Source organism: Lagenorhynchus albirostris, chromosome X (assembly GCF_949774975.1).
Source record: "Lagenorhynchus albirostris chromosome X, mLagAlb1.1, whole genome shotgun sequence".
Lineage (NCBI taxonomy): Eukaryota > Metazoa > Chordata > Mammalia > Artiodactyla > Delphinidae > Lagenorhynchus > Lagenorhynchus albirostris.
Genome location: NC_083116.1, coordinates 36403420 through 36417892, shown reverse-complemented (window position 1 = coordinate 36417892; position 14473 = coordinate 36403420). Strand labels below are relative to the sequence as shown.

Genomic DNA, 14473 nt, shown 5'->3' with positions numbered 1-14473 from the left:
ACATAAAGAAGAAAATAAACACCACCCCTAATCCCACCAAGAGATTATTTTGGTTATTGCCTTCCTTTTTTGGTTTTTTTAAAGTTTAACAAGCAGAGACCACATTTAGTTTTTTTTATTGTATCTTTTCTAAATTGAATTCAATTTATGTGTGTTTGTACATATAAAATACATAAATATAACTGCTGGATTTATTTTTTTATAGTGGTCCTTTTTACCCTGTCCTTTTCCTTATTTGGTTTGTTCCTTGCCCTGTATATTACCAAACCAATATGTATCCTTCCATATTTTTCTCCATGCTCACAGGTATACACACGCATACACACACACACACACACACACACACACACACACACACACACACACACGGGTTTTGGAATGTTTTGCTGTTTTTGTTAATTGTTTTATAAAAATAGAATTCTGTATATACTTTAACACATCCTACTTTTTTCATCTCATGAAAATCTATCAAAGCCTCTTGGTATGGCTCTTATTCTTTTAAAAGACTGGAAAATATTTCATGGATGCACAATTTATTTAGCTATTCCCCTACTAATGAACATTTACATTCTTTCCAGATTTCGGCCACTACAGTCGATGCTTGAATTAAACATCATTGTGCTTATGCCCTTATATACTGGTGCTTTCAATTTATACACACAGACACAAATGTTTATATATAAATAAATATTTGTTTCCATATTGCTTTACAAAAACAGGCTGTTATAATTCACTTTTCCCTTTTATATGTAACATATGAGATTATTGTTTGTTTCACATCCCTACTAGCATAAGGTTTTATGGTTCTTTTATAATTCTGACAACTTAATGGATGTATTTCCTTGGCTACTAATGCATTTTGGTTTTGTCTCTCTCTCTCTCTCTCTCTCTTTTGGTCCAATTGGATTTTCTCTTTGAATTATCTGTTCATATTATCTGCCCATTTCCTAGGGGTTATTTATATTTTTCTTAACCTGTAAGCCCTCTTTGTATATTTTGGATATTGGCCCTTGGTCTACCATCTTTATTATAGATATCTTCCCCAAATCTGTATGTATTGACTTTACTGATGGTATATTTTTCCACATAATCTTTTTCATATCCAAATATGATTATTTTCTTAGAGCTTCTGGGTTCCCAGTCTTTGTTAAGACTGTTTTCTCAAAGATGGATAACCAGTGACAGTAGCGTAATATGTTAAGTAATCCTTACTCTCCCCTGTGAACTGAACTGCTATCTTTGTGTCATCAAACTTTTTATATACGAGGATCCATTTATGGAGTCTCTGTTCTGTTTCATCTGTGTGTCTATTTGTGTACCTAAATCATGTTGATTGGATTACATTAGATTCAATAATATTTTTCTTGGCTATTCTTCGGTATTTTTTCTTTTCTGCACATTTTAATATCACTTATTCAGCCCTCCCAACCCCACCCTATTGGGATTCTAATTAGAATTGCATTAAATTTATATTTCAGTTTTGTAAGAATTGATTTTTTAAAACCTATAGCTCTTTTTGTCTAAGAAATGGCATTTCTTTCCATCTGCTCAGATCTTGTTTTATGCCTTTCTTGATACATTCATTCTTAAAGATTTAGGGACTTTTTTGTTTGTTATGAGTGGAATACTATCCTCCTTTCCGTTCCTAAATGCCTCTTGCTAGAATAGAAAAAGTTTATTAATTTTAAAAATAGTTTTTATATCTAGCTATCTTACCTAATTGTTTTGTTAGTTCTGGTAACTTTTATTTTAGTTTTATCTTTTCTTTCCAATGGTTATATCATTTATTTCATTTTCTTCTGTTTTTGCTAGAAACTCAAAGACAGCGTTAAATAAAAATGATGCTGGTGGGCCACTCTGTCTATAACTAATTTCAAATAGAAATGGTGTTCCTCCATATTTGCTGTTGGTATTTGTCAAATAGTCTATTATATTTAAATAGTCTCCACATTTACTTGGAGATATTTTAAACGGAAATGGTTCTGTATTTTACCAAATGCTTTTGATAAACTAGGGTTTATTTGGGTGGCTTGTTATACTATCCCATCGACGTCTCTGCTGAGTTTGCCACCAATTTCAGACTCTTGTATTTGTAACAGCCAGCAGGCCAGATTTCTCTTCACCATTCTTCCCAGACTGTTCCTTTACTCACACTTTTTTCATAGCTAGTCCGAACCATTTTTTCCTTCCAAATGAACTTAAAATGTTTTTGTCAGACTCTTCCTCCAAATACTGTCATTTTGATTGGAATTACTTTAAATCTAAAATTTCATTAATGTCATTACCATAGTGAGTCTCTCTATCCGGGAAAAGACATATGGTAGATTTCTTAATTTATTCTAGGGTGTGTGTGTGGATGGTGTATCCCGCAGATTTCTCATCAACGTCATTCCTGGACAGTTTGTCGTTTGTGGTATCATTTATTTATTATATTTTCAAACTAATTGTTACTGGTACATAGGAAAGATTTTGATTTTTTTATATGTTTATTTTATATTTGGCCACCATGCTTAACTCTTTTAGTAGTTTTTCAGCTGCTTCACTTGGATTATTTTGGAAATTAATAGTATCAACTTCCATATGATAACTTTATCTCCCTTCAAAGAGCAACTTTTTTCAAGTCTGATTGTATTAACTAGAACTTCCAGGACGATGTTAAATAATAGTAGTACTGGCCGGAATTCTTGCCTTGTTTCTGATTTTAGTGGAAATGTTCCTAGTGTTTTCTCTGTTGACTCTCATGTTGTTTGTTGGTTAAGATTAAACATCCTTTATAATGTTAAAGAATTTATTCTTAAGTTATCAACCCCCCCCTTTTAAAATCAGGAATGGTTGCTGAATTTACCTAACGCTTTTTGAGAATCTATTGAGAGGTTCATTTGGGTTTTCTCCTTTGACCTTCCCATTTGGTGCGTTACATTAATAGATTTCCTAATAACAACCTTTGTTGGATTTCTAAGGTCAGCTTTCCTTTTCCTCTGCACACTTGGGAGAGGTTCAGATCTGACCACCATACTATGAATTTGGTAGATTCTGCTCTTTGCCATCTCCAATGTGAAATTTAATTCTGCTGCAACAATATTTCTTTGTAATTCTTCCTTGGCTTGCTGAGCTTTCTCTTCACTCCAGTTTGGTGTCTTTCCTTCTCAATATGTTTTGATTCCAGTGGCTTTCTATACCTGTTTCACAGAGTCCATGTTTTCTTGTGTTCTCTTGAGGATGCCATCTTCTAAAATATTTCTTCTGGTTCAGACACTAAATGTAGACTTTTGTGCTTCCTCCAAGTCTTCAGAATGATACACATTTCCCTTCTGCTGCTAGAGGTTTTCATAGGAAGCATGCTGTCTTTGGGGGTATGTTTATGCATATTAGAAGGAAGATTGATTTATTCTTTGTTCAAGACACAGGGCACGTGGATTTCATTTGAGTATCCTCATGTTCTCTTTGGTATTGGTTAGAACCCCTTCTCAGCTCCACTCCTGGTGGCCAGTTTGATGCACAGAGCTTCCAACCCATTTCCCAGTGTCTAGCGGCTTCATCTGGTGGGTTCTGCTAGACGCATATAGAATTGCTTAGTCCTACTACTAGATTCTCTGACACGCTGAACATATAAAGTATGTGAAAAACTACAGCCTCCAACATGCATTGGTCCCTGAGTTTTACTTGTGAAGTCTCCCACTCCCAGAATGCAGTGTGACAGTACCAAAGCCATCACTTCAGCCCTTTCGGTGTGTGGGAGGAGTCTCCAAATGGATATAGACCAGCTTTGGGAGTTGTTGGTTTTCCTTGCAAACAGTAGCCCTGTAGTGGAGGCATGGCCGTCCAGTTTGCTGGTTCCTAGATGAACTCTCCATTGCTAAGCCATGGGGCTGACAGTGGCGTAAGGTCTCAGTGTTTTACTATCTCGTTTCAGGTTTCTGCTGCACGAATTGGCCCCAGGTTGTTTTTTTCTCATTTCAGCCTTAGGTTTATTGTTAATGGAGATTTCTTCCAGATAATTGTAACAAGATGGCCATTAGTCTAAGTTTTCAGTAATTTGGAGGAGTTTTCTCATTTTCTGTATCTTGATAGGTATTTCAGTGGAAAGCTGGGAGAGGCTGTGTTAGTGGTGGTTAAGCAAATGCTATTTTAAACTAGAAATCCAGTGTGTGTGTATGTATGTATATATGTGTGTGTGTGTATAAATATATATGTATTTTAATTTTTGGCCGCGCTGTGCAGCTTGCGGGATCTTAGTTCCCCGACCAGGGATCGAACCCACACCCTTGGCAGTGAAAGCGCAGAGTCCTAACTACTGGACTGCCAAGGAATTCCCTATATTTTGGTTTAGGGTAGTGGTCGGCAACCTTTTTCTATGAAGGGCCAGATAATAAATGTTTTAGATGTTGTAGGTGATGTGATCTGTGTTTTAACTACATACCTGTTGTTGTAGCATGAAAGCAGCATAGACAGTACTGTATGTATACAAATGAGTTTGGCTGTGTTCCCATAAAACTTTTCAAAAACAGGAGGACTGGTCGAAAAAGTTCTGGAGACGGATGACAGTGATGGTTGCACAACACTGTGAAGGTACTTAATGCCACTGAACTATACACTTAAAAATGGTTAAGATGGTAAATTTGATATTATGTGTATTTCACCACACAAATCACCCCCCTCCTGACCCAAACGTAACAGGAGGACCATATTTTGCTGACCCTGCGTTTAGAGCCATTCGGTCTAGCACACAGAAAGAGAGGAGGAGGGAAGAGGAAATTCCATGTGTACAGGGACTTTGCTCAAAGCTCAAAGGCAGTGAGGCAGATTTCTCGAGTATTTAAAAGGAATATCATAGTTGGAGTGGGGTGGGGTTCTGGAAAGCTGCAGTTCATCCTGGTGATATCATCCCATGCTCTTTAGGGATAGAGATACCCAGAGTTTATAGTCACACTTTCTGGCATAAGGATCAGAGCGGGGATTTTCTCCCCCCGAGGCTTGGGGAACCTCTGCAGCTGTCAAAAGTGTTCATATCAGATGCAACCGAAAAGCCAGCCAGTCCCTCCTTCTTGGCGGCTGGCGATGCTTCCTGTAGATGATCTGGTCTCTTCCCAAGGCTAGAAACTCCTAGTTTCTAGTTTATCCTAGTTTATCCAGGTTCACTGGATAAAAAGGAACAGCCGCTCGTCTGAGTCAGCTGTTGCTGCACCTCCTTTCCAAGATTCTTGTGCCATTAGGATTTACTTGTCAGCTGGAGACCTGGGCCCTTCACCTCTGGAAACAACGCTGCTCTCAGGACCCCAAGCCACATTTCTCTCAGTGGTGTGGAAAACATTCTCCAACTTCCCAGCTCTAGCCTTGGCAGCCCTCAGCGTTTCTAAGACCTGGAAAGAGACTGAAGTCTAACCGTGGCCTCCCATCTCCCTGGGGGAAGCAGGTCTCTGGTGTGTTTAATGCTGTTCTTAGAGCAGAGTTAGCATATCCAGATCCATGTATATGGTCGTGCCCCATCTGAAGCTGAAGGCCCACCAGTCATGTGAACTGCAGGCATGGCCAGGGCAGCCTTGGGCAGCGCTGGGTAGCTCGGAGTTTCGTGCTCTCTGTTGGAAGGAAGAGGTCGTCATCGCTTGGTAGCTAGCTTTCACTCCCCCTTCCCCGTCTCCATGGATCCCGCCACCATAGAGGGCTCTGAGTGCCAGTAGCCTCTTAGCAGCCAGGATGCCGAAAAGCAAGCTGAAAACTGGCTTTAGAAAACGATGGGATTCTTGGTTTCACAAGGGCCTAGGAACCTCGTCGAGAAGCCAGCCTTTTGGAACGTTCCCGTCTCTGAGCTGGGGTATTTTGAAGGAATAGATGGAGGAAAAGGGAGTGACTAGCTTTGGGTTGTAATCAGTCAACTCAGCTGTCTTGTGAGCACCCGTGGCAGAGAACTCTTCCCCTACCCCACCCCAGGTAAGAAAAGTGCATAGCCCAGAGCTGATTTACATCCTCTGCCTCAGGAAGTGTAGGGTACGGGCACCCCCACCTCCCAACGCTGAACCCCTTAAATCTGCTTATTTTCATGTACCCATGGAAGGGAGTGGACCTGTGATGCAAGCAGTATTATTTGGTCATGAGTGTCTGCTGACTCAATCTGGAGAGGCTTTTGAAGGAGATGAGATGAAATTTCATCTGTGCTACAGAGAGCAGGGGTGCATTGCTGGATGGAAAGAGGTCTGGAGGCCGGGTGTGAGCCAAGGTAGGTGAGGGAAGCATGGGGGTGCGTGAGGGCAATTAACGACAGTCTGACATGTGACCTTGGCGTTGCAAGACTGATGCCCTGTTGGCCTTGGGGCCACATGGTATCATGAGAGTTCAGTAGCCCCGTGACCCTCTCTTTCTCTAGATCCCATTTATTATACACTCAAATTTTTAAACAGCAGTCTTCTCCCCAGGGAGACTCGTATCTCTAGGACTGTCCTGAGTTCATGAGGTGGGCTCAGGCTGAAGCTGCTGTCTTAATGGTTTCGCCGTCTCAGCACCCCCTCTCCTAGTGCTCAACAGACCCGCTGCTCTGGAAGCCCCAAAGGAGCAGCCTTTTGGCATCTTCACCTCAGAGGTAGCTGCTTTTTGGTCTAGCTTTGGACTCATGACTGAAAAGGGTGTTTGAGAGACTGTCTCTGACCTGGGCAGCTTTATTAAGACTGTTCTTGGCATGGGAGAGGAAGCCGTACATATGAATGCTGTAGATTTCAAAGGGAAAGATACTGGAAACCTAAAATCCGTAGTAAATAAACAGCAATTCAAGGACACCGATTTCCTTTCTGATACGGAAGCTGCTCTGGTGTCTGCGGTCCTCTGAGCCACTGCCACGTTGCTGCCTGCAACTATACATATTCTCCCTTAATGCATGGAAGAGGGAAGAAGCTTTCAGATTGTTCACGGGTCTCCCCTCCCCTTCCATACACAGCAGAAGCAGCCTTTCTCCCCACGTGTACATATTCAATTTTGTTCTCTCCTGGGAATTTTTGACTTCTACAGTCTTAGACCACAGTCTCTTTCTTTCTTTTTTTTTAAATTTTATTTACTTTTGGCTGTGTTGGGTCTTCATTGCTGCATGCGGGCTTTCTCTAGTTGTGGCAAGTGGCTACTCTTCGTTGCGGTGTGCGAGCTTCTCATTGCGGTGGTTTCTCTTGTTGTGGAGCATGGGCCCCAGAGTGCACAGGCTTCAGTAGTTGCAGCACACAGGCTCAGTAGTTGTGACGCATGGGTTTAGTTGCTCCATGGCATGCAGGATCTTCCCAGACCAGGGCTTGAACCCGTGTCCCCTGCATTGGCAGGCAGATTCTTAACCACTGTGCCACCAGGGAAGTCCCTGACCCACAGATTCTGATTCAGTATTTTCATCTCCCCAAATTCTCTCCTGGAAGTCTCTCTGAAGGCTTTTGGAGCAGGGACTGCTTTTGTCCTTTTTTTCTCCCTCGTTGGGCTGTTCTGCTTTCAACATGTGCTTGAACGTACACATTTTCCCGGTAAAAGCAAGGCCGGAGATACAGATGACCTTTCCCATCTGGGGAAGCATGAAAAGGAGTTCTCAGCAGAGGAGCGGGGACTGATCGTTTTGGGCCTCTTTGTACTTTGTCAGCACACCTAATCCTTTTGGAAGCAAAGTTCAGAATCTACTGTGCTAATTATTGGGCAAAAGTAATTCCAGGAGGGAAAAACAGTACAGGATAGTAGATAAGGTTTGGGTAAGCTATGTAGGAGCTGTTCAGTGGGTAATGAAAAAGTAGGGGGAATTCCCTGGCGATCTAGTAGTTAGGATTCTGCACTTCCACTGCTGGGAGCACGGATTCAATCTCAGGTCGGGGAACTAAGATCCTGCATGCCGCACGGTGTGGCCAAAAAAAATAAGAGAGAGAGAGAGAGAGAGAGAGAGAAAGGAAAAAAAAAGAAAAGAAAAAATAGACATTTCATTCTCATTATAAAAGTAATCCAGTCACTATAAGGAAAACATCAAGCGTTACAGAACAATAGAGAAGAAAATAAGAATAAGTGATAATTCCTCCATTAATATGTTGGTATAATTTCCTCCCAGTCTTCTGTGTATATATGCCCATTATGAAAAACAAAATTGGGATTATTTTATACATGCTACTTTGTAATATAGTAAAAGTTAATATGCTATGATTGTTTCCCAGTGTCATTAAATATTCTTCTAAACATGATTTCTAATGACTGCATAGTATTTCATCATTTGAATGGACATAATATGTATTTAAACCGTGCCCTGTTATTCGACATTTGGTTTGTTGGATAGATGTGATTTGTGGAATCTTGAGAGCAGTGGAAGTAGATGGCTTCAGGTTATAGTTCTGCTATTTCTTAAGCCTTCGGAGCAAGGCTTAAATCTTAGCATCTATTTCCTCGTTTGTCAAAGAAGGATATGAATAGTAACTACTTCTTTGGTGGTGACAATTAGATGAGAGATGATCCATGTTAATCTCTTAGCGTGAAACCTAACATAGACTCAGTAATCAATAGGTGTTAATAATATATAGAATTATCCTTGTCCTTAGGCTTCACCATCTGTGTACTAACCTAACTGTTAGAATTAGGATCCCAGGGAAGGAAAATTGCTTTCATGCAGATAAGTAGAATTTCAGAATGAAAACTGCCTTTGGAGAAGTAACCCTTTTCATTAGTTGGGCACTTTCCAGATTGGGCCTTGGGCCAACTTCATGAAATTCACAGGAAGAAAGGTTTTGGAGCCCCTGCAGTTGTGTAGCCCCATTTGGTCCAGAACAAGGAAGTGGGAAACCACCAGTTGCAACCAGGAAGTTTATCTTCGTGCCCACAGGCAAAGCCAGCCAAGCCTTCCTGTTGTACTTGTTTGGTTTTCTTTACTTGTTTTTTTTTATTTTCCAACTTTTATTCTGAAATTTTTCAAACCTTTGGAAAGGTGAACAGGGCGGTACACCAAGCACGGTTATGACCTCCACCTAGATTCAGCGGCTTTTGGCATGCTTTCTGATAAGTGAGTTCAAAGATGTAAGATCCTAACTGCATTCCCTGCTACATGACAGGCTTGTGCTGTGGGGCCTCACACAGCAGGCAAAACGTATATACTCTGAGACCAAGGGCTTACGGAAACAGAAGTAGAGTGGAAGGACCCTAGGCTCTGGGATGATAGAAATATATCTATTGTTTTTATAATACAAATTACAGAAAGCAAATCTTAACGTAGTTCCTGGCTGAAGGGAAAAAAGTCGATCCAGACGTCAATCAACATGACAATGTATAAATAACTTGTAATATATTCATATAATTGAATAATATACAGCAGTGAAAAACAGACTGAGTGTGTTAACATGGACAATTAGAAGAAGCCATGTTGAATGAAACGTAATTTGCAGAAGGGGATGGATATGCATGTACACACACACACACACACACACACACACAGAGTATATCATTTATCATTTATTTAATGGGATAGACATGAAACAACAAGGTATATAGTTTGTGGATATATACAAATGTAATAATGTATAAAAACATAGGAAGGGGGTTCCCTGGTGGCACAGTGGTTGAGAGTCCGCCTGCCGATGCAGGGGACACGGGTTCGTGCCCCGGTCCGGGAAGATCCCACATGCCGCGGAGCGGCTGGGCCCGTGAGCCATGGCCGCTGAGCCTGCGCGACCGGAGCCTGTGCTCTGCAACGGGAGAGGCCACAACAGTGAGAGGCCCGTGTACCGCAAAGAAAAAAAAAAAACATAGGAAGGACTCGAACTCCTTCAGAATAAAGGCTCCATCTGGTTAGGGAGTCGAGGAGATGAATGGTATTCAGGAAGGTTACATGGAACTTCAGCTAAATCAGTAATGTTCAAATTTATTAAAGTGGGATGCTGGACGCAGAGGTTCCTTTTATATTATTTTTATACTTTTATGTATGTTGGAAAATTTTAGTGTTAAAACTAGAGGGAAAAAGCACTATTTGAAAGGCTTAGAATCTAGGATCACTTATTTTGTAGGTGGAAAAGCTGAGGCTGGGAGAGTTGAGTGTTTTGCTTCTCATATATTTTTGAATTTTATTTAATTATCATACAGTAGAGTTGACTTTTTGGCATACAGTTCTATGAGATCTTTTTTTATTATGATAAAATACACAACGTAAAATGTAACATCTTAACCATTTTTAAAGTGTACGGGGTCAGTGGCATTAAGTACATTTATGTTGCTGTGCAACCGTCACCACCATCCATCTCCAGAACTCTTTTCATTTTGCAAAAACTGAAACTCTGTACCCATTAAGCAATAAATCCCATTACCTCCTATCTCCAGTCCCTGGCAACCAGCATTTCTGTCTTTACGATTTTGACTACTCTAGATAGGTACCTCATACAAGTGGAATCATACAGTATTTGTTCTTTTGTGACTGGCTTACTTCACTTAGCAAAATGTCCTCAAGGTTCATCCCTGTTGTAGCATGTGTCACAATGTCTAAGGCAGAGTGACATTTCATTGTCTGTATATAGCATATTTTGTTTATCCATTCACCTGTTGATGGACACTTGGGTTGCGTCCATGTTTTAGCTATTGTAAATAATGCTGCTATGAACATCAGTGTACAAATATCCCAGAGAACCCCTGCTTTCAATTCTTTTGGGTATATGCCCAGAATTGGAATTGCTGGATCATATAGTAATTCTATTTTTAATTTTTTGAAGAACTGCCATACTGTTTTACACAGCAGCTGTACCATTTTACATTCCCACCAACAGTGTATAAGAGTTCCAATTTGTCCATATCTTTGCCAACATTCGTTGTTTTCTGTTTTGGGTAGTAGTCGTTCTAATGGTGTGAGATAGTATCTTATTATGATTTTGATTTGCATTTTATTTTCTACTTTCCCTTGTGATTTCTTTTTTGATCCACTGATTGTTTAAGAATGTATTTAATTTTCACAAATTTGTGAATTTTCCCATTTTTCAGTCGACCCTTGAACAGCATGGGTTTGTACTGCATGGGTCCACTTATACACAGATTTTTTTCAATAAATACTACAGTACTGTACAATCTGCGGTTGGTTAAATCTGTGAACGTGGAACTTCGGATATGGAGGGCCAACTATAGAGTTATATGCAGATATCTGCTGCTTGGGGTATTGGTGCTCCTAAACCACCCCCTGCCCGTGTTGTTCAAGGGTCAACTGTACTTCTGTTAATGATTTCTAACTTCATCCTGTTATGGTTAGAGAAGATATTTTGTGTAATATCTATCTTTTAACATCTGTTAAAGCTTAGTTTGCCACCTAACATATGGTCTATCTGGGAAATGTCCCAAATGCACTTGAGAGAACGTGAATTTTGTTGTTGTTGCGTAAAGTGTTCTCTATATGTTTGTTAGATCTAGTTGGTTTCTTGTGCTGTTCAAGTCCTCTAATTTCTTGCTTTTCTTCTGTCTGACTGTTCTATCTGTTACTGAGAGTAGAGTATTGAAGTCTCCAACAATTATTGTAGAACTGTCTATTTCTACCATCAACTTGGTCATTTTTTCTTCAGATATTTTGATGGTCTGTTATCAGGTACCAACATGTTTATAATTGTCATATCTTCTTGCTGTATTGAACCTTTTACTAGTAAATAATTTTCTTCCTTGTCTTATAAACTCTTTTTATTTGGGCAGACATTTATTTATTTATTTATAAATTTTTATTTATTTTTTGGCTGTGTTGGGTCTTCGTTGCAGTACGCAGGCTTTCTCTAGTTGTGGCAAGTGGGGGCAACTCTTTGTTGCGGTGCGCAGGCTTCTCATTGCGGTGGCTTCTCTTGTTGCAGAGCATGGGCTCTAGGTGCGCGGGCTTCAATAGTTGCAGCACGCAGGCTCAGTAGTTGTGGTGTGCGGGCCCTAGAACGTGTGGGCTTCAGTAGTTGCGGTGCGTGGGCTCTAGAGTGCAGACTTAGTAGTTGTGGCGCACGGGCTTAGTTGCTCCGTGGCATGTGGGGTCTTCCCAGACCAGAGATCAAACCTGTGTCCCTTGCACTGGCAGGTGGATTGTTAACCACTGCGCCACCAGGGAAGTCCTGTAAACTCTTTTGATTGATGGTTTATTTTGTCTGATATTATTATAGCCACCTCTGCTCTCTTGGTTACCATTTGCATGGAATATCTTTTTCTATCCTTTCACTTTCAACCTACTTCTGTCTTCGGATCTAAAGTACGTCTCTTGTAGACAGCATACAGTTGGATCATATTTTCTTTTTAATCCTTTCTGCCAATCTCTTTTGATTGGAGAGTTTAATCCATTTACATTTAAAGTTAGTACTAATAAGCAGGGGCTTCTGTCATTTTGCTATTTGTTTTCTATATGCTTTATAACTTTCTGTCACTCATTCCGTGCATTAGTGTCCTCTTTTGTGTTTAGCTGATTTTTTTTGGTAGTGTAACAATTTAATACTCTAATCATTTCTTTTTGCATATATTCTCCAACAATTTTCTTGGTGGTTATCATGGGGATTACATTTAGCATCCTAAAGTTATAACATTTTATATTGAATTTATTAGCTTAATTTCAATAATATACAAAACTCCGCTCCTTTACGGTTTCATCCCTACCCCTTTCAGTTAGTGATGTCACAAAATTATATCTTTATACATGTATGCCTCCAAACTTAATCTATTTAAATGCATTAGTCTCTTAAATTATGTAGAAAACAAAATGTGGAATTACAAACCAAAGTTACAGTAACACTAACTTTTAGACTAATAATTGTGTTTTTAAAAATATATTAATCTCTTAAATCATGTAGACAAAATTAGAGTTACAAACTGCTGTTACACTAGTACTAGCTTTTATAATTGCCCATGTATTTTCCTTTACTGAGATCTTTATTTCTTCATACAGCTTTGGGTTACTGTCTGGTGTTCTTTCATTTCAACCTGCAGGACTTCCTTTAGCATTTCTTGCAGGGCAGGTCAAGTCATAACAAACTCCCTCAGTTTTTGCTTTTCTGGAAATGTCTTTAATTTCTCTCTCAATTTTGAAGGATAGCTTTGTTGGATATAGGATTCTTGGTTGACAAGCACCCCCCTCCAACACACACCTGTTTAGCACTTTGGTTTTTTTTGTTTTTTTTTTTTTTTTTGGTACATGGGCCTCACTGTTGTGGCCTCTCCCGCTGCGGAGCACAGGCTCCAGACGCGCAGGCTCAGCTGCCATGGCTCTGCGGCATGTGGGATCTTCCCAGACCAGGGCACGAACCCGTGTCCCCTGCATCGGCAGGCGGACTCCCAACCACTGCGCCACCAGGGAAGCCCCTGTTTAGCACTTTGAATATATATCTGCCCATTGCCCCACTGCCTTCTGGCCTCCAAATCTGATGAAAAATCAAATCTGATGAAAAATCAAATCAAATCAAAATCTATCAGTGTGGGTCTATTTCTGGGCTATTCTGTTTCATCGCTTGATCTGTCTTTTCTTGGCCAGATTGCATTGTTTTGATTGCTATAATTTTATATAATAAGGCTTACAGTCAGGTAGTGTGATTCTTTCATCTACCTTCTACGTTTTCAAAATTATTTTAGCTATTCTTTCTTTGCCCTTTCATACACATTGTAGAGTCAGTTGGCCTGTATCTACAAAATATCCTGCTGAGATTTTGATCAGAATTGCATTGAATCTATAGATAATTTTGGCAAGAATTGACATCTTTCTTATGATGAGCGCTTTAATCCTTGAACATGGTATGTCTTTTTATTTGTTAGATCTCTGATTTCTTTAATCAGCCTTTTGCAGTTCTCAGTGTACAGATTCTGTACGTATATTGTTAGATTTATACCTAAGTATTACAGTTTTGGGGAAGATAATGTAAATAGTATATATTTTTAAAAATTTGGTTTCCAGTTTTACACCACTATTGTGTAGAAATGTTATTGATGTTTGTGTGTTGACCTTGCAATCCTGCAGCCTTGCTAAAATCATATATTAGTTTTAGGAACTTTCCTGTTGATTCCTTGGGATTTTCTATAAATATAATAATTCTTTGCAAACAGAGATAGTATTATTTCTTCCTTTCCAATCTCTATTATTTTTGTTACCTTATTTCACTGGCTAAGACTACTGGCATGGTGTTGAATTGGAGTGCTGAGAGTGGGCACCCTCATCTTGATCCTGATGTTAATGGGGAGAGCATTCGGTATCATTAAGTATGATTTTGGGCATAGTAATTTTTAGATGTCCTTTATCAGGTTGAGGAAGTTCCCTCCTATTGCTAGTTTGTTGGTATTTTTGTTATCATAAATAGATGTTGAATTTTGACAAATGCCTTTTCTGTATCAGTTGATATGATCATATACTTTTTTATTCTTTACACAGTTAATTTGGTAGAATTCATTAATTGAATTTCAGATACTGAGCCAACCTTTCATTACCAGGACAAACCCCACTTAGTCGTAGAGTAGTGTTCTTTTTATACTGCTGCATTAGATTTGCTAACATTTTACTGAGGGTTTTAGG

General features: G+C 39.7%; 1 protein-coding gene across 29 annotated transcripts in view; it reads left to right on the top strand.

Annotated features, from left to right (window-relative positions):
• The window catches only part of TMEM164 (transmembrane protein 164), a 161407-nt gene that overhangs the window by 77250 nt on the left and 69684 nt on the right, over positions 1–14473 (top strand). For 11 of the 29 annotated variants that reach the window (XR_009538467.1, XR_009538472.1, XR_009538469.1 and 8 more), the window contains 2 exons: positions 4509–4569; positions 6053–6214. The exons of 11 other annotated variants lie outside the window; for them this stretch is intronic. Coding sequence is in view for 12 of the 18 variants with exons in the window: in XM_060137747.1 (XP_059993730.1) it covers positions 4509–4569; positions 6053–6214 (223 nt within the window). In the remaining 6 variants the exon portion in view is untranslated. 7 more of the 29 variants (XM_060137755.1, XM_060137753.1, XM_060137754.1 and 4 more) reach the window with 4 other exon arrangements.